General features: G+C 41.0%; 1 protein-coding gene across 1 annotated transcript in view; it reads left to right on the plus strand.

The window, feature by feature from the left end:
• Window positions 1–11,754, plus strand: part of LOC126458362 (tRNA-splicing endonuclease subunit Sen2) — a 52,054-nt gene extending 40,300 nt beyond the window's left edge. The window contains 1 exon segment of the mRNA XM_050095332.1: window positions 11,485–11,754. Within this exon segment, the coding sequence (XP_049951289.1) occupies window positions 11,485–11,646 (162 nt within the window). The 3' untranslated portion in view covers window positions 11,647–11,754.
• The last annotated feature ends 9,779 nt before the right edge of the window (window positions 11,755–21,533 follow it).

Genomic DNA, 21,533 nt, shown 5'->3' on the forward strand with positions numbered 1-21,533 from the left:
TGAACTGCGTCCGCCACTGGAGAAGTCGCCTGATGTAACTGTAGTTACTGCTGGTTACCACACTTTCCAACCGTCTCCGATACTGCTGTCTGTTAAACCCACCAACTGTTACCGTTCCCTGCACTCAACTTATTTAGACTCTGAGCCCCACGCAAACTGCCTTTAACTTGACAGATTAGGACCTCTGTTGAGAGCATGTGTTAGTTGTGAAAATTACTATATAATTTCACTATTTCCAGAAACCTACTTGCAGAAGGAAAAACCGATATTACATTGTGTTTTGTGAGAGGCTCACTCTACAGAAATCTCTACTGGTTTTGCAAAGGTTTTTACACTTCACATAGTTTGCTGAATAACAGAGAACAAAGGAATTACCACTTTGCAGGACTCAAATCCCAGAGGAGAAACCTCCAATTGCGGGCTTTCAAATAATTAATCCACCACCACTCCGTCTTCAGGCCGCAAGTGGCCCATCGGGACCATCTGACCGCCATATCATCCTCAGTTGAGGATGTGGGTAGGAGGGGTGTGTGGTCAGCACACTGCTCTCCCGGTCGTTATGATGGTTTTCTTTGACCAGAGCCGCTACTATTCGGTCGAGTAGCTCCTCAATTAGCATCACGAGGCTGAGTGCACCCCGAGAAATGGCAACAGCGCATGGCAGCTGGATGGTCACCCGTCCAAGTGCCGACCACGCCCGACAGTGCTTAACTTTGTTGATCTCACGGGAACCGGTGTATCCACTGTGGCAAGGCCATTCAAATAATTAATGGTGGCCCTGAACTATGTACCCTCAGACTCAAGAGCTGAAGTATTAAATGTTTTGGCTGGGGTTTCATTGTCTAGGGGCTGGGATACATAGTTGCCGTATTACAAGCCATATACTACTGAGTCTGCGGTATATAATATGAATATACACATGAATCGAATGGCGGAGGTTCCTATCAATCGGCAATTGCGAATTTTGAATGTAACATAGAAATTTATAAATGAAAGATTGCAATTAAGGAGTGCTGCGATTGACTAGAGCGCTCCCGCCATGTCTCCAAGCCAACGCACACTCACCAACATATTGAAACACATACGAAATACTGGGTTTACATTTAAATAACTTGAAATTAAATAAATATTCTTATGGCTGGACCATAAACACGCTCTTACACACATTATTAAATACATAAACAAATTAAATAAACATATATCAAAGGAATAGAAGCAAAAGTAGGCCAGTAGCCTAATGTCTCTGTGCTTTCTAAAACAAAGTAAATATTCGACCAATTTCTTCATGATTAGTATATATCGGATATAAACAAAGACATAAACGAGTAAATATATTTAGAAGCGTTCTGCTACCATTTTTTCGTGTAACTGTAGAGTACTTATGGCCTGACGCGATCAATAGTAATAGGCCACTTTGATCTCCAATAACTCAGGTACTATTCAAGTTACACGCCTGTAATTCATATCAATTTAGGTTTACACTAATAGCTTTCCAAAGACACATCAGCCGAGAAAATCTGATGAACTGTTTAGATTTTGGAAATTCGTTGCTCGGTGTTACGTGTATAATTTACAGTCAGAGACTAAACTTTAAACTAATAAAGATATTGAAAATCTGATTGTACGATCAGAATCATCATGCAAATAATGGTAATGTACATGTTTCTTCTTTAGGTATCATGATTCCTCTGGCTATTATTATTTTTTACGTGAACTGTGAAATGTCTGCCATTATGGTTTCATAAAGTCCGCCATCTGTGGCCCTCCTGGCATACAAATCTCCTTCATCGAAACAAAGCACAGTCCTCGACACAGCGTCAACATGGAATTCCCAGCCACGCGGTCAGCCTGGACCACGTGCTGGTGTTTTCCCTCTTGCTCCGGCTAACGTGTGGCACCATGTGGTTGCTGACGAGCCCCGGCATGCCGAGCAGCCTGTGCGGCCACGCCAACTCCAAACTTACAATATTTTCAGGGCGCCACAACTTGCCCGTTACCTCACAAGCTATCTGCTCAGACTCCACATAACATGTTGTTGTTGTTGTTGTTGTTGTTGTTGTTGGCTTCAGCCTGAAGACAGGCTTTATCCAACTCTACAAGCGAAGCTGTCTTGTGCTAGCCTCTTCATCTCTATAGAATCACCACAAACCTACGTCCTCTGGAATGTGCATACTGTATCCAAGCTTTGGTCTCTCGCTACTGCCCCCCTCCCCATTCACCAATGCTTGCTTTACATATGTACGAAAACTTACACGCTATGTCTCAAATGTCTGTCAAAGACAATTTTTAGGCATACATTTTCAAGAGGATTTGAAGTGCGAGAGAGATCTTAACAATGTAAATAAGAAACTGTATACATGTATGTATGCTGTTAGGACTCTCACTCAAAATAGAAGTTTCGTATCAGTGTTGACAATGTACCTTGAGCGTATCCAGTCACTGCTGATGTATGGAATCATTTTTAAGGGAGTTTTACAGTTTAAAAAATTAAAATACAGAAAAAATTATCAATAATATTATGAAAAGGATATATTGCTAATCACCATGTACATCTACTTAATTATTCTTCAGTTCACAATTAAGTACATGGAAGAGGGTTCCTCGAACCAGCTTCAAGATACTTCTCTACTGTTCCACTTGCGAACAGCACGCAGAGAAAATGAACATTTAAATCTTTTCGCATGAGCTCTGATTTCTCTTATTTTCTTATGATGATCGTTTCTCCCTAAGTAGGTGCTTGCCTAAAAAGTATTTTCACACACTGAGGAGAAAGTTGGTGATTCAAATTTCATGAGAAGGTCCTGCCACAGCAAATACGCCTTTGTTTTAATGACCGCCACACCGATTGATGTGTCATATCCACAGCACTTTCTCCCATGTTTTGTGATAATACAAAACAAGCTGACGTTCTTTGAATTTTTTCAATGTCCTCTGTCAAATCTACCTTATGCACATCCTGCGTGGCCCAGGGCAGACAAGTGTAATGTAAGCAGTCTCTTTAGTAGACCTGTTACCTTTTCTAAGTGTTCTGCCAATAAATCACTGTCTTTAGTTTGCTTTACCCACAATATTATCTTTGTGACCATTCTGATTTAACATAATGAAACTTTCACTCTGCAGCGGAGTGTGCACTGATATGGAACTTCCTGGCAGATTAAACCTGTGTGCTGGACTAAGACTGGAACTCAGAACCTTTACCGCGAACTGTGGTGAGTCGTTGGAGGAAATAGTGTCTTTTTATATCGTAGGGTAGGTTACAGGTAGTAGGCAGATGGTGTTGGCCTATGAGAGCAGACATTCTCTTAGTGGGCCACAATAACCGGCCACAATGGTGGGTCCTGGGTGGTTGGGTTTATGGACTTTAGGGTGCAAGAAGGAGGTAGGATTGAGGGGGGGGGAGAGAGAGAGAGAGAGAGAGAGAGAGAGAGAGAGAGAGAGAGAGAGAGAGAGACCCAGGTGAGAGGTTTTGAGATAGTCCTAAGGGTTTGAAGAAAGAGTGGAGATCCTATTGGATTCCTGGAACGAAGTCACTGTGGCAGGGTTTGTAGGTAGATGAACCTGACAGCTGGCAGAGTCCGTCCGCCAGCTAATCTTTGCAGTTCAAAACCACAGTGGATGAGCCTTTGTGGCATGTAGGATTGTAAGGTCAGGATCTGTTTTTATGTGGTGGATTGTGGTTGTTTCTGTGGATGTAAGGTTAGTTTCCATGTTGAGGTTGTTAGGGAATGATGAGAAGGCAAGGTTTGAGGTTAAAAAATTCTGGAATGTTATCAGGAAGTGATTTGGGGCAATGGGATTGGATCGTGGTTGGAAGGAGTGAACTGAGTCAGGCATGATTTAATGATGGCTTTGTGTTGAGTCTGATAGAAGTGGTTGGTAGCAAAAAAGTATTTCCACTTTTAGGGGCCAGGAGAAGAGGATAATGTCTTTAATGAGTCCAGCATGACAGAATTTGGGAGTGGAGCAGAAGGTAATGCCTTTGGAAAGGACTGATACTTCTGTGGAACTAAGGCTTTTGGAGGAGTAGTTCATGACTGTATTTCAGGTCTGCTTAGGTTCTGGATTTTGTATAGTGGTGGGAGTGAGTTTCTGAGGTGTGAGAGATTTTGGAGGCTGTTGTAGAGGTGGTGGATAGCAGTAGTCCAAGGCAGGAGTAGGTGGGGAACAAGCTGTAGAGATTTTAGAGGTGGTATTGTGCATGTTGCTTTATTTATGAGAAATTGAATGCAGGAATTTGGGATTTCAGAAAGAGAGAAGTTTATGTATGAAGAGGGAGTATTGCAAGTAGATTTGGGTCTGATTTACATGACGCAGTAGTAGGCAGGTGAGGGCAATTGACTGACAGAATTTGGACAAATAGAGGTCATTATGGAAGGAGGGGCTGCAGCTGGAGATGGGTAATTTGATGATACGGCCAATTGGTGAGATTCTATGATCTAGGTAACTATGCAGGAACAGTTTGTGGAGTAGGTTCTGGCAAGGAATAAGGAAACTTTTCTGTATTGGTCCGGAAGAAAGGAGCAAGGATCCGAGGTGGGGGATAAAAAAAGTATAATATGTAAAAATATATCTGAAAAACTCTTAAAAATATGCGCAAAAACTCACCAAAGGACAGAATGGATGAAATATGGGGAAAAGAGGTAAAACTTGGGGGTGTAGAGCCAATAGTGAAAGGCCAAAACAAACTAAAATTGTTGTGAAAACACAATGAGATCAAAGAGAAAAATAAATACAAAACAATAATGTGGAATGCAGATTGGTGAGTGGGTATGTGTTAAGAGAGGAGACAGCGGATGTAAATGGATTAGGTGAGGTTAGTATGAGCATGCTGGAATAAGGAAAGAGAAAGGAGGGGGTGGGGGGGGGCAGGTCAGTTGGTACTTAAAGGTTCAAGAAGTTTGTGTGGCACAGGGAGGTATGGAAAATAACACACAAAAATGTGTGTGAGTGAGGCAGGAGGAGTGATCAGTCTTAAGGTCTGGTCATGTGATCTATAATCTGTTCATCATAAGAATAAACCTGATGGAAACATTGTGCTATGTATTCTTCCACGTTTGCTGGAATCTCATTGGATTTCTGTTTCACGTGAGACTGTAGCCAAGGTGCCTCGATTACTGTCAGGTATGATAATAAGGGTAAATTTTGTGCTGTGCCTTACGCCCACATCGACGTAGTGATAATAGGGGACAACAGCTTTACCAGTGCATTTAACTCGGACAGCACTGGCCGGTCAGCTGGTACAGCTAGCCTGCAGTGTGGCCAGCTGCAGTTCACAGTTAAAAAGAGACAAGCAAAGGAGCAATACAACTTTGAATGTCATTTAATTTTTAAACAGAATGAAATAATGCAAATCCCCCACAATATGCTCCTTAGACGACTTGATGAAAACCACAACACGTTATCGTTTTTAGCTAAAGTACTACTGTAATTTAAAAAAAGAATGATGAAAAGTCCTGACTTGAGCAGTGAGTAATTTTTCTGCATAAGCTGTGTGTAGCATAAGAGAGTATTGAAGGATTTCACTGTATAGTTAAATATTGAAGGCACTGAAGGTATTATGTACAGTCAGTCGTCTGGTAATCTCTTAGCTCCTTCCTTATCCAAATCCAAAAAATACATTCCAGTTCTCGAAGTGTCACCTGCTATGTTGATAACAAGCCTATCAACAACAGAGCCCACAAAGCCAACCAGGCACAGCATTTTCTCTTCTTCTTCTTTTATGACGGGCCGTTCTGTATCTCGCCAGCATTCGGCAGTGATGCATGAAAAAGCTGCATGCATTAGTTCCAGTATGTCTGGCAGCTTAACTGCCTTGTTACTTCTCGGGCCAAATCCCGCAGCTTGGCTCCAGATCAGTTCTGTTGGGTTCATATTGTAGTAGTACAGTATCAAATGTAAAAATGCAGTATTTGTATGATGTGCTCGATGCTGCGAAAATGATTGTTTTTCATTTTTCTACGATACTTATCTACCTTTGTGGTATAAAATGGTGGACGTAGTCCAAATGAAGAGGATTTGGTTTTTCATTATTGCCTTGAAAAATTAAATTTTGATGTTTTCTTAATTTAAACAACTTTTATGAACAGTCTTTCATAAAACATCGATAATACGAATTTGTATTTGAAATGGAATTTCGCGTCCAATATGTAATTAGAAACAAGATGATGTGCATTATTCATGAAAAATGATGAGTTTTATAATTACGAGATGTAGGTATTTCAAATTGAATGAGAAAAAAAATGACACTGGGGAGATACAAACCAACGCACGAATAATCGCATTTGGTTCACTTTACATTACACTACCAATTGCGCTACACGTTCAGTGCAGGTTTGTGAATCAACTGCAGTATATACAATGCTGGGAAAATTTTAAACCAATTCAGACCACAACCTAGTGATGGGAGAAATACAAGTGAAGTTGAAAAAAGTCTGGAGAGGTAAAGCAAAGGAAAGACTAAACATAGAAAGACTCAAAGAGGTAGGAAAGGCATCAGATTTGGAGAACAGATTTATGGAAAAATGGCAAAGAGGTAGTGTTGATGAAAGTGTTAATGACAAGTGGATAAAAATGAGGGAAGGACTCATGGACTCTGCCAAAGAAGTACTAGGAATTAGAGTATCCCAAAGCACCAGGAAAGAATGGATAACAGAGAACATGTTGAAAAAGATGGAAGAGCGCAGAAAGTGGAAAAGTGTAGAAACTGAAGAAGGCAAAAAGAGGTACAGGAAACTGAATAATGAATTAAGAAGAGAAACTGAAGAAGCAAGAGAAAAACGGATGAAACAGAAATGCGACGAAATAGAGAAAATGGAGAGAGAGGGAAAGTATGAAATGATGTATAGACTGGCTAGTGAGATAGTTTTTGAATGTAAAAGAAAGAGGAATAACATGGAAATAGAAAGAGCGGATGGTACTCTAGCAGAAGAACCGCAGGACGTTTTGAACAGATGGCAAGAATATATTGAATGTCTGTATAAGGGGGATGAAATGCAAAGCGAAATTAAGGTTGAAGAGGAGCGCTATGTGCAGGAAGGTGGAAAGGGATTTACCATTTTGGGAGCAGAAGTAGAAAAGGCGCTGAAGGAGATGAAGAATAGGAAGGCATGTGGAATAGATTATTTGCCAGCAGAACTGTTGAAGAGTCTGGGAAACAAGGCAAGAAAAGAAATAATCTACCTCTGTAACGAGATATATGACAAAGGGGAATGGCCTGAGGACTTCGCTGCAACAGTTATGATACCAATAGAGAAAAAGAGAAATACTAAAAAATGTTAAGAGCACCGGACCATCAGTCTAATTTCTCATGCAGCTAAAGTCTTGCTGAGAGTGTGGAATAGAAGGTTATATGGCAAGCTGGATAGAGGGATTGCAGAGGAGCAGTTCGGATTTAGAAGAGGAAAAGGAACGAGAGATGCTATTGGCCTGCTAAGAACTATAGGTGAAAGATATATGGAAAAGGGTAGAGAAATCTTTGCTGTTTTTATGGATTTAGAAAAGGCTTTTGAGAGAGTTCAGTGGAACAAGCTGATGGATATCTTGAAGAGGAAAGGAGTAGATTGGAAAGAGAGACGACTGATACAGAATCTATATTTACACCAGAAAGTAAGGATAAGGATTGGAAATGAAATATCAGAAGGAAGCAGCATTGGACGAGGTGTTAGACAAGGTTGTTGCCTTTCCCCACTGTTGTTTAATGTATACCTTGAAGAGATTATTGTGAAAAGTTTAGATGGGAAAAGAGGAATATGTATTGGTGGAAAGAGAATAGAATGTATAAGATTTGCTGATGACATGATATTAGTGGCAGAAAGTGAGCGGGCAGTGAATAACATGCTCAAAGATCTGAATGAAGCTTGTGTGGAATATGGGATGCAAATAAACACAGCAAAAACAAAGAGTATGGTCATCAGTACAAGACACAGACAGTCCAATATTAATCTACCATTAGCCAAGTAAGTGAATTTAAATATCTCGGAAGCACAATAACTGAAGACTTGAGATGTCACTCGGAGGTGAAAACTCGAATTGCCATAGTGAAGGAGGCATTCAACAGAAAGAGGAGACTCTTATGTGGCAAATTAGATAAAGGACGAAGGAAAAGGCTTGGCAAATGTTTTATCTGGAGTGTGGCACTATATGGGGCAGAAACATGGACACTGAGACGAGATGATGAAAAAAGGTTAGAAGCATTTGAGACGTGGATGTGGAGGAGAATGGAGAGAATAAGCTGGATGGAAAGAGTGAGTAATGAAAGAGTATTGGAAAGGGTTGGTGAGAGAAGATGTCTGCTGAAGGTTGTAAGAGAAAGGAAAAAGAACTGGTTGGGACATTCACTGAGAGGGGAGTGCTTGCTAGTAGATGCTTTGGAAGGATTGGTTTGTGGGAGAAGACTGAGAGGAAGAAGGAGATACAAGGTGATAGACGACTTAAAGGAAAGAGGAAATTATGCAGACCTGAAGAGGATGGCAGAAGACCATACAGCTTGGAGAACTACCATGTGAAAACCTGCCTTTAAGCAGAACACTGATGATGATGACCGATTGCGCTACACGTTCAGTGCGGGTTTGTGAATCAACTGCAGTATATACAACGCTGGTAAAATTTTAAGCCAATTATCTCTGTAAATTTATTAAAAACATTAAGAACGGCCTATTTCTTGGCACTTTTAACTGTGTTCCATGCGTGTGTTTCACTATGGAACGGAAAGCAGCCTCAGCCATTTTCATACTGCCCATTAACAGCGCGACAATCAGAGCACAACAGTGCAGAGGCTGTGACTGTACATGATTTTTGAAATAAAAACTACTTGGCTAAACCGTGATTAAGAAAAACATTGATGGCTGTTAATACATTTGAATATCTTAAATTTTCATTTAACATAACTTAGTAATAAGATATCTAATACATAAGTAGGACCTACTTCCAAGAGTGTAACAACTGTTACACCAGTGTACGTGTGCTATGGCTTCTGACCAGTCGTCACGTTTGTGTTTGTTTACATCAGGTTTATTCTTATGATGAACGTATTATACAAACTAAGCTGCAACCACTGTGCTGCTTTACAAGGGTATGGCCAAGAGACAGCTGGACCATCCAGTTGCATATTTCCAACACACATGCTTCACTTCAGTGACTGCTTCCCAGCGTGCACCAACTGGATCCTTCCCACCAACACCAGCTTTTCTAATTTGCACAGTTGTGTACTCTCCCTGGAATATATCACATGTTCCTCCTGGCCTCAACCTTCGTTAGTCCCTGTCCTTTCCCCATCTGTCTGCTTCCCTCTTCCCACTCCCGCACAACTCAGCCTTCTATTCCACCAATGCACCCATTAGCTTTTTTTTCTCTCTCCTCTACTTCTCCCTTTTTCTGCCACCGATCCCCCCAAACCACCAGACTGCACGTAGCAGCCTTACCTTGTTGTCCCCTCCATATCCCTGCATGCACCCACAGGCAGCTCTACACTTTCCACAAGCCCTATCTTGCTATCCCTCCCCATTGAGCCCCAGCCTCTTCCCTATCTCTCAACCACAGATTGCATTCCTACCAGGCGGATTTGCTGTATGCATTCCAGCATCTGTGACTAGAGACAGTGGTTTTGTATGTGTGTGTTTTCTACTTTAGAAGGACTTTTGGCCAAAAGCTCAAATGTGTAGCAGTCATTTTATTGTGCTTGTCATTATTCCAGCCTGGATTTTCCATTGTTTAAAAAAGATTATCAGGGTGGTAAAGGAACCTCACTGCAGGGATTCCTGTAGACCCCTTTTTAAAAGTCTGATAATATCCCTGTCTTGTTTGTATAAATATGAAATACCAATTTTTACAAAAGGGAGCTTCTTAAAAATAGGAAACATCTTCAAGCATAATTATGATTTACTCTCATGTGAAACTAGACAGAAGCTTAACCTACACATAAACATAGTAAGTACAAAATTATGCAAAAGAGGAGTACATCCTACTAAAGTTGTGTTATGTAATGATATAGGCCTTCTTACTTAAAATGCATACTGACATCAGGATCCATCCTACCAGCACCAGCTCTTCTGAATTGCACTGCAATATATCCTACTTTCCCCCCCTGGTCTCAGGTTTCACTAGTCCCTGTCCTTCACTCGCCTGTCCACTTCCCTGTTCCTCCCAGTCCAGTGCTACCCAGCCTACATAGCCTTCTAGTCTATCAGTGCATCCACAGTCCAGTCGGTTGTTCCCCCACCCCCCCACCCCTTGCACCAGCCATGTTTACTCGAGTAACTAGGTGCAATTAAGAACAAAACACTGACTATCTGGTGACTGTCATCTGACAAAACAAAACAACCCAATACAATGCTTGTGTGGCGGTTGCCGGAACTACAAACTATTGCACTACCAAAGATGAGACAACTCCATCAATTAGTTTGCCAGTTATGGACTTTTAAACAGTGGATACATTTTTTTGGACCCCTCTGTATATACAAACAATGCATTATGTCAGTTTACATTATTATGTACTGTACTTTGATTGTGTTGAAAATGCAGTCTCACTTAATAGCTACAAATTAATTATGTTACTTGAATTGCATATGATCTTGAACGGTGGGTGTACATCAGTTATTCCGAAATCAGTTCGTTATTAATAAAATTTGTTGACCGCAGTCATTCATCCCAGCTTCTCAAAAACTTTTTTATTTGTAGGTAGACTAACTATTTAATAAAAGTTCAGCACATTTGATTTAAATTATCCACTATATTCGTGAATGAAACTAGTAAAAAGTGTGTCCCTTACAAAAACTGGAACAAGACTAACTCAACATGGCTTTTGTCATGTTGCTTATATAACAGTTTAACAATCACATTTAGAGTTTGGCATTGCAACATAAGTATTTTTGTAAAAATACAATTAAAACTTTATGAATTTATACATTTTATGTGTGTTGAAAATTGCAAAATGAAATAAACAGTTTCTTTAGTTGGCTGTCGTGTTTGTTATGCAATGCAAACAAAATGTGCAAAATTGCATAGAGCTAAGTTAATTGATAATACTTTTTGATGAGTACACAGATTACTACAAAAATGGTGCATCAAAAGATGCTAACATATTTTAAGTATTCTTGTATCAGATGCTTTTCATAGAACTAATAACTTGTACAGAGCAAAATTGTTATGTCTTAATTCTAAGACATAATTTAACAATTACCAGAGTGATGCGTAATCAGTTAATCTGATGTGCTGGCTGTGAGGTACAGAATTATTTAAATATAACATATCAACTGAATTAAAGTAACTATAATCACTATTACACATATGAACTAAATTAGTTGGTGTTCACACAAAGTTACTATAATATGCAACTTGAGTATCAAATATTCCGGAATCATTAGATATAGAATGTGTGGTCCCGCTCTGCTGTGTTACAATAAATGCAAGCAGTGTACTTAAAATAATTTACTGTCCTGAGTAAAACATGAATAAAAAAACTTAATAATATTACTATTTATGTTGCAGGAAATACTGATGTGTCGTGTGGTATGGCCACGTTCAGTAGCTGACCATGGTCCAAATACCCCACAGCAGCTTGCTCGATTTTGTGTACAAGAGGTCCTGCTCAAAAGATGGGTCTCTTCCCAAGAACGAGAAGAACTTGATAGAGAGGAGATTATTGAGTAACTGTTATACAGTTGTTACTATCATGATTCAATGTACACACATATTACATACAACAGTGTAACAATGACTTAAAAACTGAACAAACATGAATCCAAGTGAAGTTCGTGATATGTGGGCTTAATTTATCTAATCATCAATACAATTTAATTTCCCCCACACAAAAAACCTTCCTTTTGTCCATATGCCTGTATATTGACTGCAACACGGGAACGGGATACAGTACAAGGCGAATGGGTAGCTATGGGAAATGAAATAGTAGTGGCAGCAGATGACCAATAGGTAAAAAGACAAGGTCTAGTAGAAATCCTTGGATAACACAGGAGATACTGAATTTAATTGATGAAAGGAGGAAATATAAAAATGAAACAAATGAAGCATGTGAAAGGGAATACAGATGTCTAAAAACTGAAACTGACAGGAAGTGGAAAATGGATATGCAGGAATGACTAGAGGACAAATGTAAGGATATACAGGGTGCCCCACATAAAACTGGTACACCTTCATGTACCAGTTATTCAAATGTAGTCGAATACCTTGTGAAGTGGCAACACTGTCGCAGAAGTTGGCTACACTGCATTTTGTTGGAAAGTTGAGTGCAGCTGTGTGTTCATACACCAATTGCTGTAAAAAGCTGATATTTTCGAGTTGTTGTAAAAATGGGACAGTTTGCATTAGGACTGCGAATTGATGTCGTGGAGTGTTACATAAAGACAGGGTTCATCAAGGAATGTAAAGAAGTGTTTGAAGTGGTAGCAAGCTCCCCATGACCAGCACTTTTCAAGATCTTTATATGAAATGGAAGGCTGTAGGATCTGCTCGGAATGTGCAGACGAATAGGCAACCGACAATGAAGACCTTTGAAACTCTAGATGGAATTCGCATGGACACACTGAGAAATCCTAGCAAGTTGATAAGGATGTTATTGCAGCAGGTTGGTGTACCTTATACATCATGTCATTGTGTACTAAAAGATATGAAATTAAAAGCCTGTCGTGTGACAAAGACCTGAAATTTGAGGATCGGGAAAAAAGAAAAGAGTTCATCATTGTAACTGGCTGTTAACATCAATTAGTAATGGTTAACTTGACTCCTTGCTTTACTTCATGTCAGAGGAGTCCTGGTTTCATTTGTCCGGTTGTGTAAACTCTCAGAATTGCAGATACCGGTCACAGGACAATCAACATACACTGAAGAGCCAAAGAAACTGGTACAGCTGTCTAATATCATGTAGGGCCCCTCTGAGCATGCAGAACTGCCGCAGTATGATGTGGCATGGACTCGACTAATGTCTGAAGTAGTGTTGGAGGGAAATGACACCATAAATCTTGTAGGGGTGTCCATAAATCCACAAGAGTATGAGGGCTGAAGATCTCTTCTGAACAGCCTGTTGCAAGGCATCCCAGATATGCTCAATAATGTTCTTCTTTGGGGAGTGTGGTGGCTAGCAGAAGTGTTTAAACTCAAAAGCGTGTTCCTAGAGCCACTCTGTATCAGTTTTGACTGTGTGGGGTGTTTCACTGGCCTGCTGGAATTGACCAAGTCTGTCGGAATGCACAATGGACATGAACGGACGCAGGTGATCAGACAGGATACTTACATACATGTCACCTGTTAGTGTTGTATCTAGACATATCAAGGGTCCCATATCACTCCAACTGCACATGCTCCACAACATTACATAGCCTCCACCAGCAGGGTCCATGGATTCAAGAGGTTGTCTCCATAACCGTACACATCAATCCACTTGATAAAATTTGAAATGAGACTCGTCCGACCAGGCAACATGTTTCCAGGCATCAATAGTCCAATGTTGGTGTTGCCAGGCCCAGGTGAGGCATAAAGCTTCGTGTCTTGTAGCCATCAAGGGTACACGAGTGGTCTGTTGGCTCTGAAAGCCCATATCGATGATTACGTCAGATGGTTCTCATGCTGACACTTGTTGATGGCCCAGCATTGAAATCTGCAGCAGTTTTGCAGAAGTGTTGCCTTCTGTCATGTTGAATGATTCCCTTCAGTCACTGTTGGTACCGTTCGTGCAGGATCTTTTTCTGGCTGCAGCGATGTCGGAGATTTGATGTTTTACCGGATTCCTGATATTCACGGAACACTCGTGAAATGATCAAATGGGAAAATCCCCACTTCATCGTGCTACCTCAGAGATGCTGTGTTCCATCGCTCAAGTGTTGACTACAACACCATGTTCAAACTCACTTAAATGTTAACCTGCCATTGTAGTAGCAGTAACCAAGCTAACAATGTGCCTGACACTTGTTGTGTTATGGGCATTGCCGACCACAGTGCCGTATTCTGTCTGTTTACATATCTCTGTATTTGAATATGTATGCCTATACCAGTTTTTTTGGTGCTTCAGTGTGTTCTGCATGAAGAATGCCCCCACTCAGAGAAGGTAAGTATTTGGTGTGCAGTGTCTGGCATGCACATTATTGGACCCCTAGTTTTCAATTACACCATAAACAGTGCCAGATATCTAGAAGTATTTGACTCTTTCTATGTTCAATTGAAAGAGATCCAGAGAAGCTGTATGCAGTATTCCAAAAAGATGGAACAACCGTTCACACATCCAACCAAAATATGGAACAACCGTTCACACATCCAACCAAAATATGGCCCACTTCACCAACTTGTTCCCTGAAGACAGACTTCTCAGTAGAGGCTTCTGGACCCCAAGGTCCCTGGACTTAACATCATGTAATTTTTTTAATGGGGCACACTAAAAAGCAAAGTTCTTGCTAACAGTCCTTGCACTCGCACAATAGATGGTCTTAAACAGAACATTAATAAAGAAATTAATGATATCAAGCCTCCAGAATTACAGGGCGTTGCTGGTAACTTCATCACATGAAGTCAACGATGCCTATATGCCCATGACCACCACTTCTAGCATCTCTTATAAACAGGTAAGTAAATGTTACTGATATCTATTCTTTTTTAGTTAGTTCGTCATTATTTGAATCACAAGCATGAGGCGTACCAGTTTTATGTGTGAAACCCTGTATAATCATATATAACTAGAGGAAAGATAGATAATACCTATAGGAAAATTAAAGAGACATTTGGAGGAAAGAAGAGCAGCTGTATGAATATCAAGACCTCAGATGGAAAACCAGTACTAAGCAAAGAAGGGAAGACTGAAGGTGGAAGGAATGTAAAGAAAGGCTACACAATGGAAATGTACTTGAAGATAATATTAAAGAAAAAGAAGAGGACATAGGTGAAGATGGGATGAAAGATAAGATACTGTGACAAGAATTTGACAAAGCTCTGAAAAACCTAAATCAAAACAGGGCTCCTGGAATAGATGACATTCCTTCAGAACTACTGATATTTGGGAGTCAGCCATAACATAACTATTCCACCTGGTATACAAGGTGTATAAGACAGGCGAAATTTCCACGAACTTCAAGAAGAATGTATAAGGGGCGTTCAAAAAGAAACAAGCCGGAGGCATAATTAAAGAAACCAGTACCTGTACATTAGAAGCATTGACTCTGGCTGTTGAGACACTTGTCCCACTGTGACACAAGGCGGTGAATGGCTTGCTCATATTAACCAGTTTTGCACGTACAGCTTGACGTCGTCGTCCACACGAGTGCAGGGAAGATTATGCTGACGTTCTTCTTTGACCAAGATGGCCCCCCTTCTGATTCACTTCCTGCAGCACAGGACAACAGTGAATGCCGATCAGTACTCGCAAACCTTGACTACCCTTTGCCAAGTGATCAAATCAAAACGACCAGGCAATCTCAGCTGTGGGGTCATTCTGCTCCACTACAATACAAAGCCTCATGCAGCCAACACAGTCACAACGCTCCAACAGAAATTCAAATGGGAGGTTCTTGGCCACCCTCCATGCAGTCCAGACCTCTCTCCCTGTGATTACGCCATTTTTTGTACCCTTAAAAAGGCTTTGAAGGGCAAACAATTTACCTCGGGTGATGACAGCCAGCTGTATGTGTGTAACTGGTTAACATCGTAGCCCAGGAATTTTCTGAGACAGCCATTCACTGCCTTGTGTCACAGTGGGACAAGTGTTTCAACAGCCAGGGTCAATACTTCTAACATACAGGTACTGGTTTCTGTAACTACGGCTCTGGCTCATTTCTTTTTGAATGCCCCTTATAATAATTCCATTTCCAAAGAAAATAGGTGCCGACAGATGTGGGTATTACCAAATTATCAGTTTAATGATTCATGGTTGCAAAACACATTTGTATGACATAAAAAAAGACACGCCATGAAGTTTTATCCAAAGGGGATAGAAATCAGTAGACAAGACATACTTGTACAGAAAAACAAATGAATACAGTTTCAGAAAATATTGGATGATTTATTCAAGAGAAAACACTTCCCAAAATTGAGGAAGTCAGTAACGCGTTGGTTCACCTTCGGCCCTTATGCAAGCAGTTGTTCAGCTTGGTATTGATTGGGGTTGTTGGATGTCCACCTGAGGAATATTGTGCCAAATTATGTCCAATTGTTTCAGTAGATCATCAAGATACCGAGCTGATGGGTGGACCCTGTCCATAATGCTCCAAATGTTCTCAATTGGGGAGAGTTGAGGCGACCTCGGTGGCCAAGGTGGGATTTGGCAAGCATGAAGAAAGCAGTGGAAACTCTGGCCATGTGTGGGTGGGCAGTGTCTTGCTGAAATGTAAGTCGAGGATGACTTGCCCTGAAAGGCAACAGAATGGGGCATAGAATATCTACAGTGTACCGCTGTGCTGTAAGAGTGCTGTGGATTACAGCCAAAGGGGTCCTGCTATGAAATGAAATAGCACACAATTCCATCACTCCTGGCTGTTGGCCACATGGCAGGTGACAGGCAGGTTGGTATCCCACCACTGTCTGTGGCACCTCCAGACACATCTTCACTGGTAATTGAAGCCCGGAATCTCACTGATTGCAGTAGAATTGTCGTCATTGATGAGTCCCACTTCGAGTTGAGCCCCAGTGACCAGCGAAGACATGTCTGAAGATGTCCCAGATACCAGTCTGGCTGTCGCCCAACATATGTTCCAACAACCACGAGTGGTGATCTGGGGTTCCATTTAACTTCATAACAGGACTCCTTTTGTTGTTATCTGCAGCACCCATACAGTATAGTTGTATGTCAACAATATTCTGCACCCCATTTTGTTGCCCTTCAAGGCAAGCCATCCTGGGCATTCATTTCAGCAAAGTAATGTCTACCCACGCAAAGTGAGAGTTTGTACTGCTTGTCTTTGTGTGTGCCAATCCCTACCTTGGCCAGCTAGATCACCAGACCCCTCCACAATTGAGAACATTTGGAGCATTATGGGCAGGACCCTCCAACCAGCTAGTGATTTTGATGATTTAACGCACCGATTGGACAGAATCTGGCACGATATATCTCAGGAAGACATTAACAGCTCCATCAATCAATGCCAAAGGTGGACCAACACATTATTAACTTGCTCAATTTTTGAAGCTCTTTTTCTTGAATAAATCATCCATTTTTTCTGATTCTGTGATCATTTGTTTGTCTGTACAAGTATGTCACACCTACCAATTTCCGTCCCATTTGGATAAGGTTAGTTTGGATTCAGAATAGCCTGGAATTTCACAAAGTAGGAGACAAATAGAAGAAAAAATGAAATTATTAGAAATACAATGTCACTACAGTGATACCACAGTACAGGATCCCAAAAACCTGGCAAACTTTGAAAGTCAGTATTTCAGTACATGGGGTTTGACAAAACACACCCTGTACAAATGCTGACCTCTGTTCGAAACAAAATGATGCTACAACCCACCACTGCAGAAGAACCAAGCAATGTTATACACATCCTAAAAAAACATTAATAAGAAGTGCCTGTGTGCTTACTCGAGGACTGTATAGACCAGTGCTGGCCAGATACTCTACACTCGTGTGGAGGTGCTGCACATGTGCAACCTCATGGTCACAGTGTGCACACATACCAGAAGTATAAACAGGGAAGCAGAACCATCACTGCTCACTTAGTGTAGTACCTGGCGGGGCTCTCTCATGCTCTTTTCCCAGTGTTCATTGCAATCATGGGAAGATATCATGTTACTCCATCACCCTAACAACAATCATGATGGTTGTAAAACAATACATAAAAGCAAACAGTGCATAAATATGTCAAATTGGTTTTATATACACATTATGCCTCTAAATACCTTTCACGGCAAGGGTGTCAAACATGGCTCTCAATAATTAAAGGATAATTTTTAAGCATGTAAGTGTACATTGAACAACCAGTTTAGTACCAAATTTTCACATAACAATGTTTGCCTGTGTAACATGGAGCTGGATTAGGCACAGTTAGTAAATAACAATTATAAATTAGAAAAAGAAAGAAATTTGAAACATGTTGTTGATTGGTGATTAGGAACAATAAAGTTGATGTTGGTCACGAAAGCATGGCACATCGATAAACGCAAGCAGTTGTGAAGATTTTTGTCACTAACAATGGATCGAAACTTTGATTTATGGAGAAAAGTCTTTCACACACATAAGTAGATCCGAACATGGACATAACTCTTGCAGCATCGTGATGCAGGCCTGGAAATTCTTGCTGTGGAAATTTTTCGTAGAATTATTTTGTACCTCGTACTACAAAGAACTTGTCCTTCAGCTGCATTTTGTTGCACTACAGGTCAATCAGTTCCATCTGTAGATGAGTCAGAGCATCTTCAGCTAATGCTGAAAATGACTGTGCAAAGCAGTGAATGTCAGGAGATCCACTCATAACATCTACAAATCATACTCAAAATTGCTCTTTAATTTTTTACAATTATTGACACACATTCTTGAAATCTAGCACTTTCACGGATCAAACCAAAGGCAGGGAAATGTGCAGTGTTTTCAGACAATAGCTGGCTCTCCCAAAGAGCAAAAGCATGTACTTTTTCCAACATGTCAGAAATTAAATTGTTTTTACCTTGCAAACTTACGTTCAGGCTGTTCGTGTGAGAGACCATGTCCACAAGAAGTGCAAGGTCTGATATCCAGTAAGGATCTTCTAGTTTCAGTTCACTCTTTCCCTTCTTGCTTAAGAAATGTACTATGGCCAAACATAAATCAAAAAATATTTTCAGCATTTTACCATATCTGAGCCAGTAAAGTAAGCTATGTCATTGCACTCCTCTCCTAAATTCTCCAAGAACTGCCAAAACTGGTGATGCATAAGCCCTTGTGTTTTCAGATAGTTTACAGTATGCACGACAATTTGTATGATGTTTTCTAACATTGCTGATTTTTGCACAAAGTGCCTCTTGATGTAAATCCAATGAATTCCATACAACGTCCCTCCTGTGCGTCCTATCTTTTTGCGCGTCAGTGCTAGAGTTCTCTGATGGCATCGCATTGCCTGGTCACTCAGATTAACTCATTCCAATCAATACCGACACCATCAATTGCTTACCCGACAACTTGGAGTAAGTCTACACCTGTCGTAGTCCGTTTCAAAGACACTACGTCCAAAATGCCCTCTGTTACATGCAGAGGACTATCAACACTTCATATGTATATCACTACCTGAGCTGTTCCTGTACGATCTGTTGTTTCATCCAATGCTACAGAGAAGGCAACAAAGACTTTAGCCTTATTTATTAACTACCTGTGCACATCGTCAGCCACAACACTTACACGTCATGCCACTGTTTGTAAAGGCTGAATTCTTGAAACCCGCTAATGTTCTTGGGACACGAAAGTTCTGCAGCATCAATGAGACAGTCTTTTGCAAACTCCCCGTCGGAAAACTGTCCTGGATCGTGCTATTCTTAATGTAATTTTGAAACTTGCTTGCAGTGCAGATGTACTGTGATGGTCATTCTGGAAAATTGAAAACAGTACATTGTGCAGTAAAATAGATATGAGTATAACAAGAAATGAAGAAGTCATGAGGTATCATTTCGTATGACTCACATTAAAACCCGTTGATATGTCTCGTCCATTTCTTTAAGTACACTTAATTTGGCTAGCCAGTATTCACTCTTCAGTACACTGCACTCACCTTTATGAAATGAGTTGTAGTACATTTCAATCATGAACTTGTGCTGGCCACCTATTAGTCGGTCTCGTAGTAAACACAGTGTGTTTTCACCTACTGCTGTAAAGAAGAATTGCGGTTCCCAGTCATGTTTAAATGCCTGACACACTGACCTTCTGTTCTTTACTTTTTTTCAATATTCGCCATTTCTCAGTACAACTCACATAAGGCTACAGTTGCCAGAGGGAAGCAAGAGGTGTGCTGTGATCCTCCTGGTACCAAGTAAATAAGGAAGCAGAACCATCGCCACTCGTGTGGTATACGTGTCTAGTCACAGACGTCGCTGTTCTGCTTTGCCCACTGGCTGAGATGTACACACCAGTGCCACACATGGGTGATGGTAAATTGCTGCTTGTGGAAGCATACAAGGATGAGGTGGAGAGATGGTAGGGCAGCTAGGTGCAGTCAGGAGTTAAAAATGGAGGTCAGAGGAGGGTTAGCAGAGATGTAAAAGGACTGTGTGTGTGTTGGTGGAATAGAGGGCTGTGTAGTACTGGAATGGGAACAGGGAAGGGGCTAGAGGATAAGGACAAAGGCTAATGAAGGTTGAGCCAAGAGGGCTACAGGAACGTAGGACATAGTACAGGGAGAGTTCCCACCTGCAAAATGCAGAAAAGCAGCTGTTGGTGGGAAGGATCCAGATGGCACAGGCTGTGAAGCAGTCACTGAAATGAAGACTGTTGTGTTGGGCAGTGAGCTTAGCAATGGGGTGGTCCAACTGTTTCCTGATCACAGTTCATTGGTGGCCATTCATGCGGGCGGGCTTGTTGGTTGTTGTGCCCCTGGTAGAATGCAGCACTGTGGTTGCAGCTTGATGTGTTGTTTCAGAAATGGCTCTCCCTTTGATTGTGTATGTTCTGTTACAGGGTTGGTATAGATGATAGGAGGGTGCATAGGGCAAGTCGTACAGCAGGGACAGTCATGCGGGTAGGAGCTGTAGGGTTGGAAAATGGGCGCAGAAGGAGCATAGGATAAGACTAGGATGTTGCCACTGCTTGGTGGGTAGATTTTTTAAACTATCCAATTAAATTATATTTTCAAAAATGGATTATTTTTGTTGCAATTTTGCGTATGTTCAGTCTACAATTAGTTACGACAACCTTCTGGGGAACACATGAGCAGAAGATACACAAAAAAGACTGTATGAATTATAACAAAAAGTAGCAAGATAACTCACTGCAGTGTATGGGAATGTTGACTGTTCCATGTGAAAATATTTTGCAAACAGTGATCCACAAAAAGAAAGCCACCAACCAGTACCCAAAAGGGTATAACAGAGATATGTAGCCTTTCAGCCCTACTGCTCCATCGATACATCAATGAGCAATGATGGCAATAAAAGAAAGTTCAACATTGGGATTAAAATTTAGGATGATAGGTATCAATAAGATTTGTTGATGACATTGCTGTCTTCATTGAAAGTGAAGACCAATTACAGGATGTGTTGAATGGAATGAATAGTGTAATGAGTACAGAATAGTGGTTGAGAGTAAATTGAAGCCTTAATTTGTAGAATATACACTCATGCTCATAAATTAAGGATAATGCTGATACATGGTGAAATAATGCTCTGGTGCGCGGTTTGCGGGTTTAAATCAACTTGGGGTATGACCATGTGGTGCATTTGACCTGCGGTTGTCACACGGTGGCGCTGGCAGCAGTCCACATATGAAGAGGTGTGTTGGTGCATGTCAGAGTACAGTGCAGCGAGTAAGTGTGCAGACGTTTTCAGACGTGCTAATGGTGACTGTGTGTTGAAAATGGCTCAAAGAATGCATTGATGACGTTATGAGGGGTAGAATACTAGGGCGACTGGAGGCTGGTCAAACA

This window comes from Schistocerca serialis, chromosome 2, assembly GCF_023864345.2.
Source record: "Schistocerca serialis cubense isolate TAMUIC-IGC-003099 chromosome 2, iqSchSeri2.2, whole genome shotgun sequence".
NCBI classification, from domain to species: domain Eukaryota; kingdom Metazoa; phylum Arthropoda; class Insecta; order Orthoptera; family Acrididae; genus Schistocerca; species Schistocerca serialis.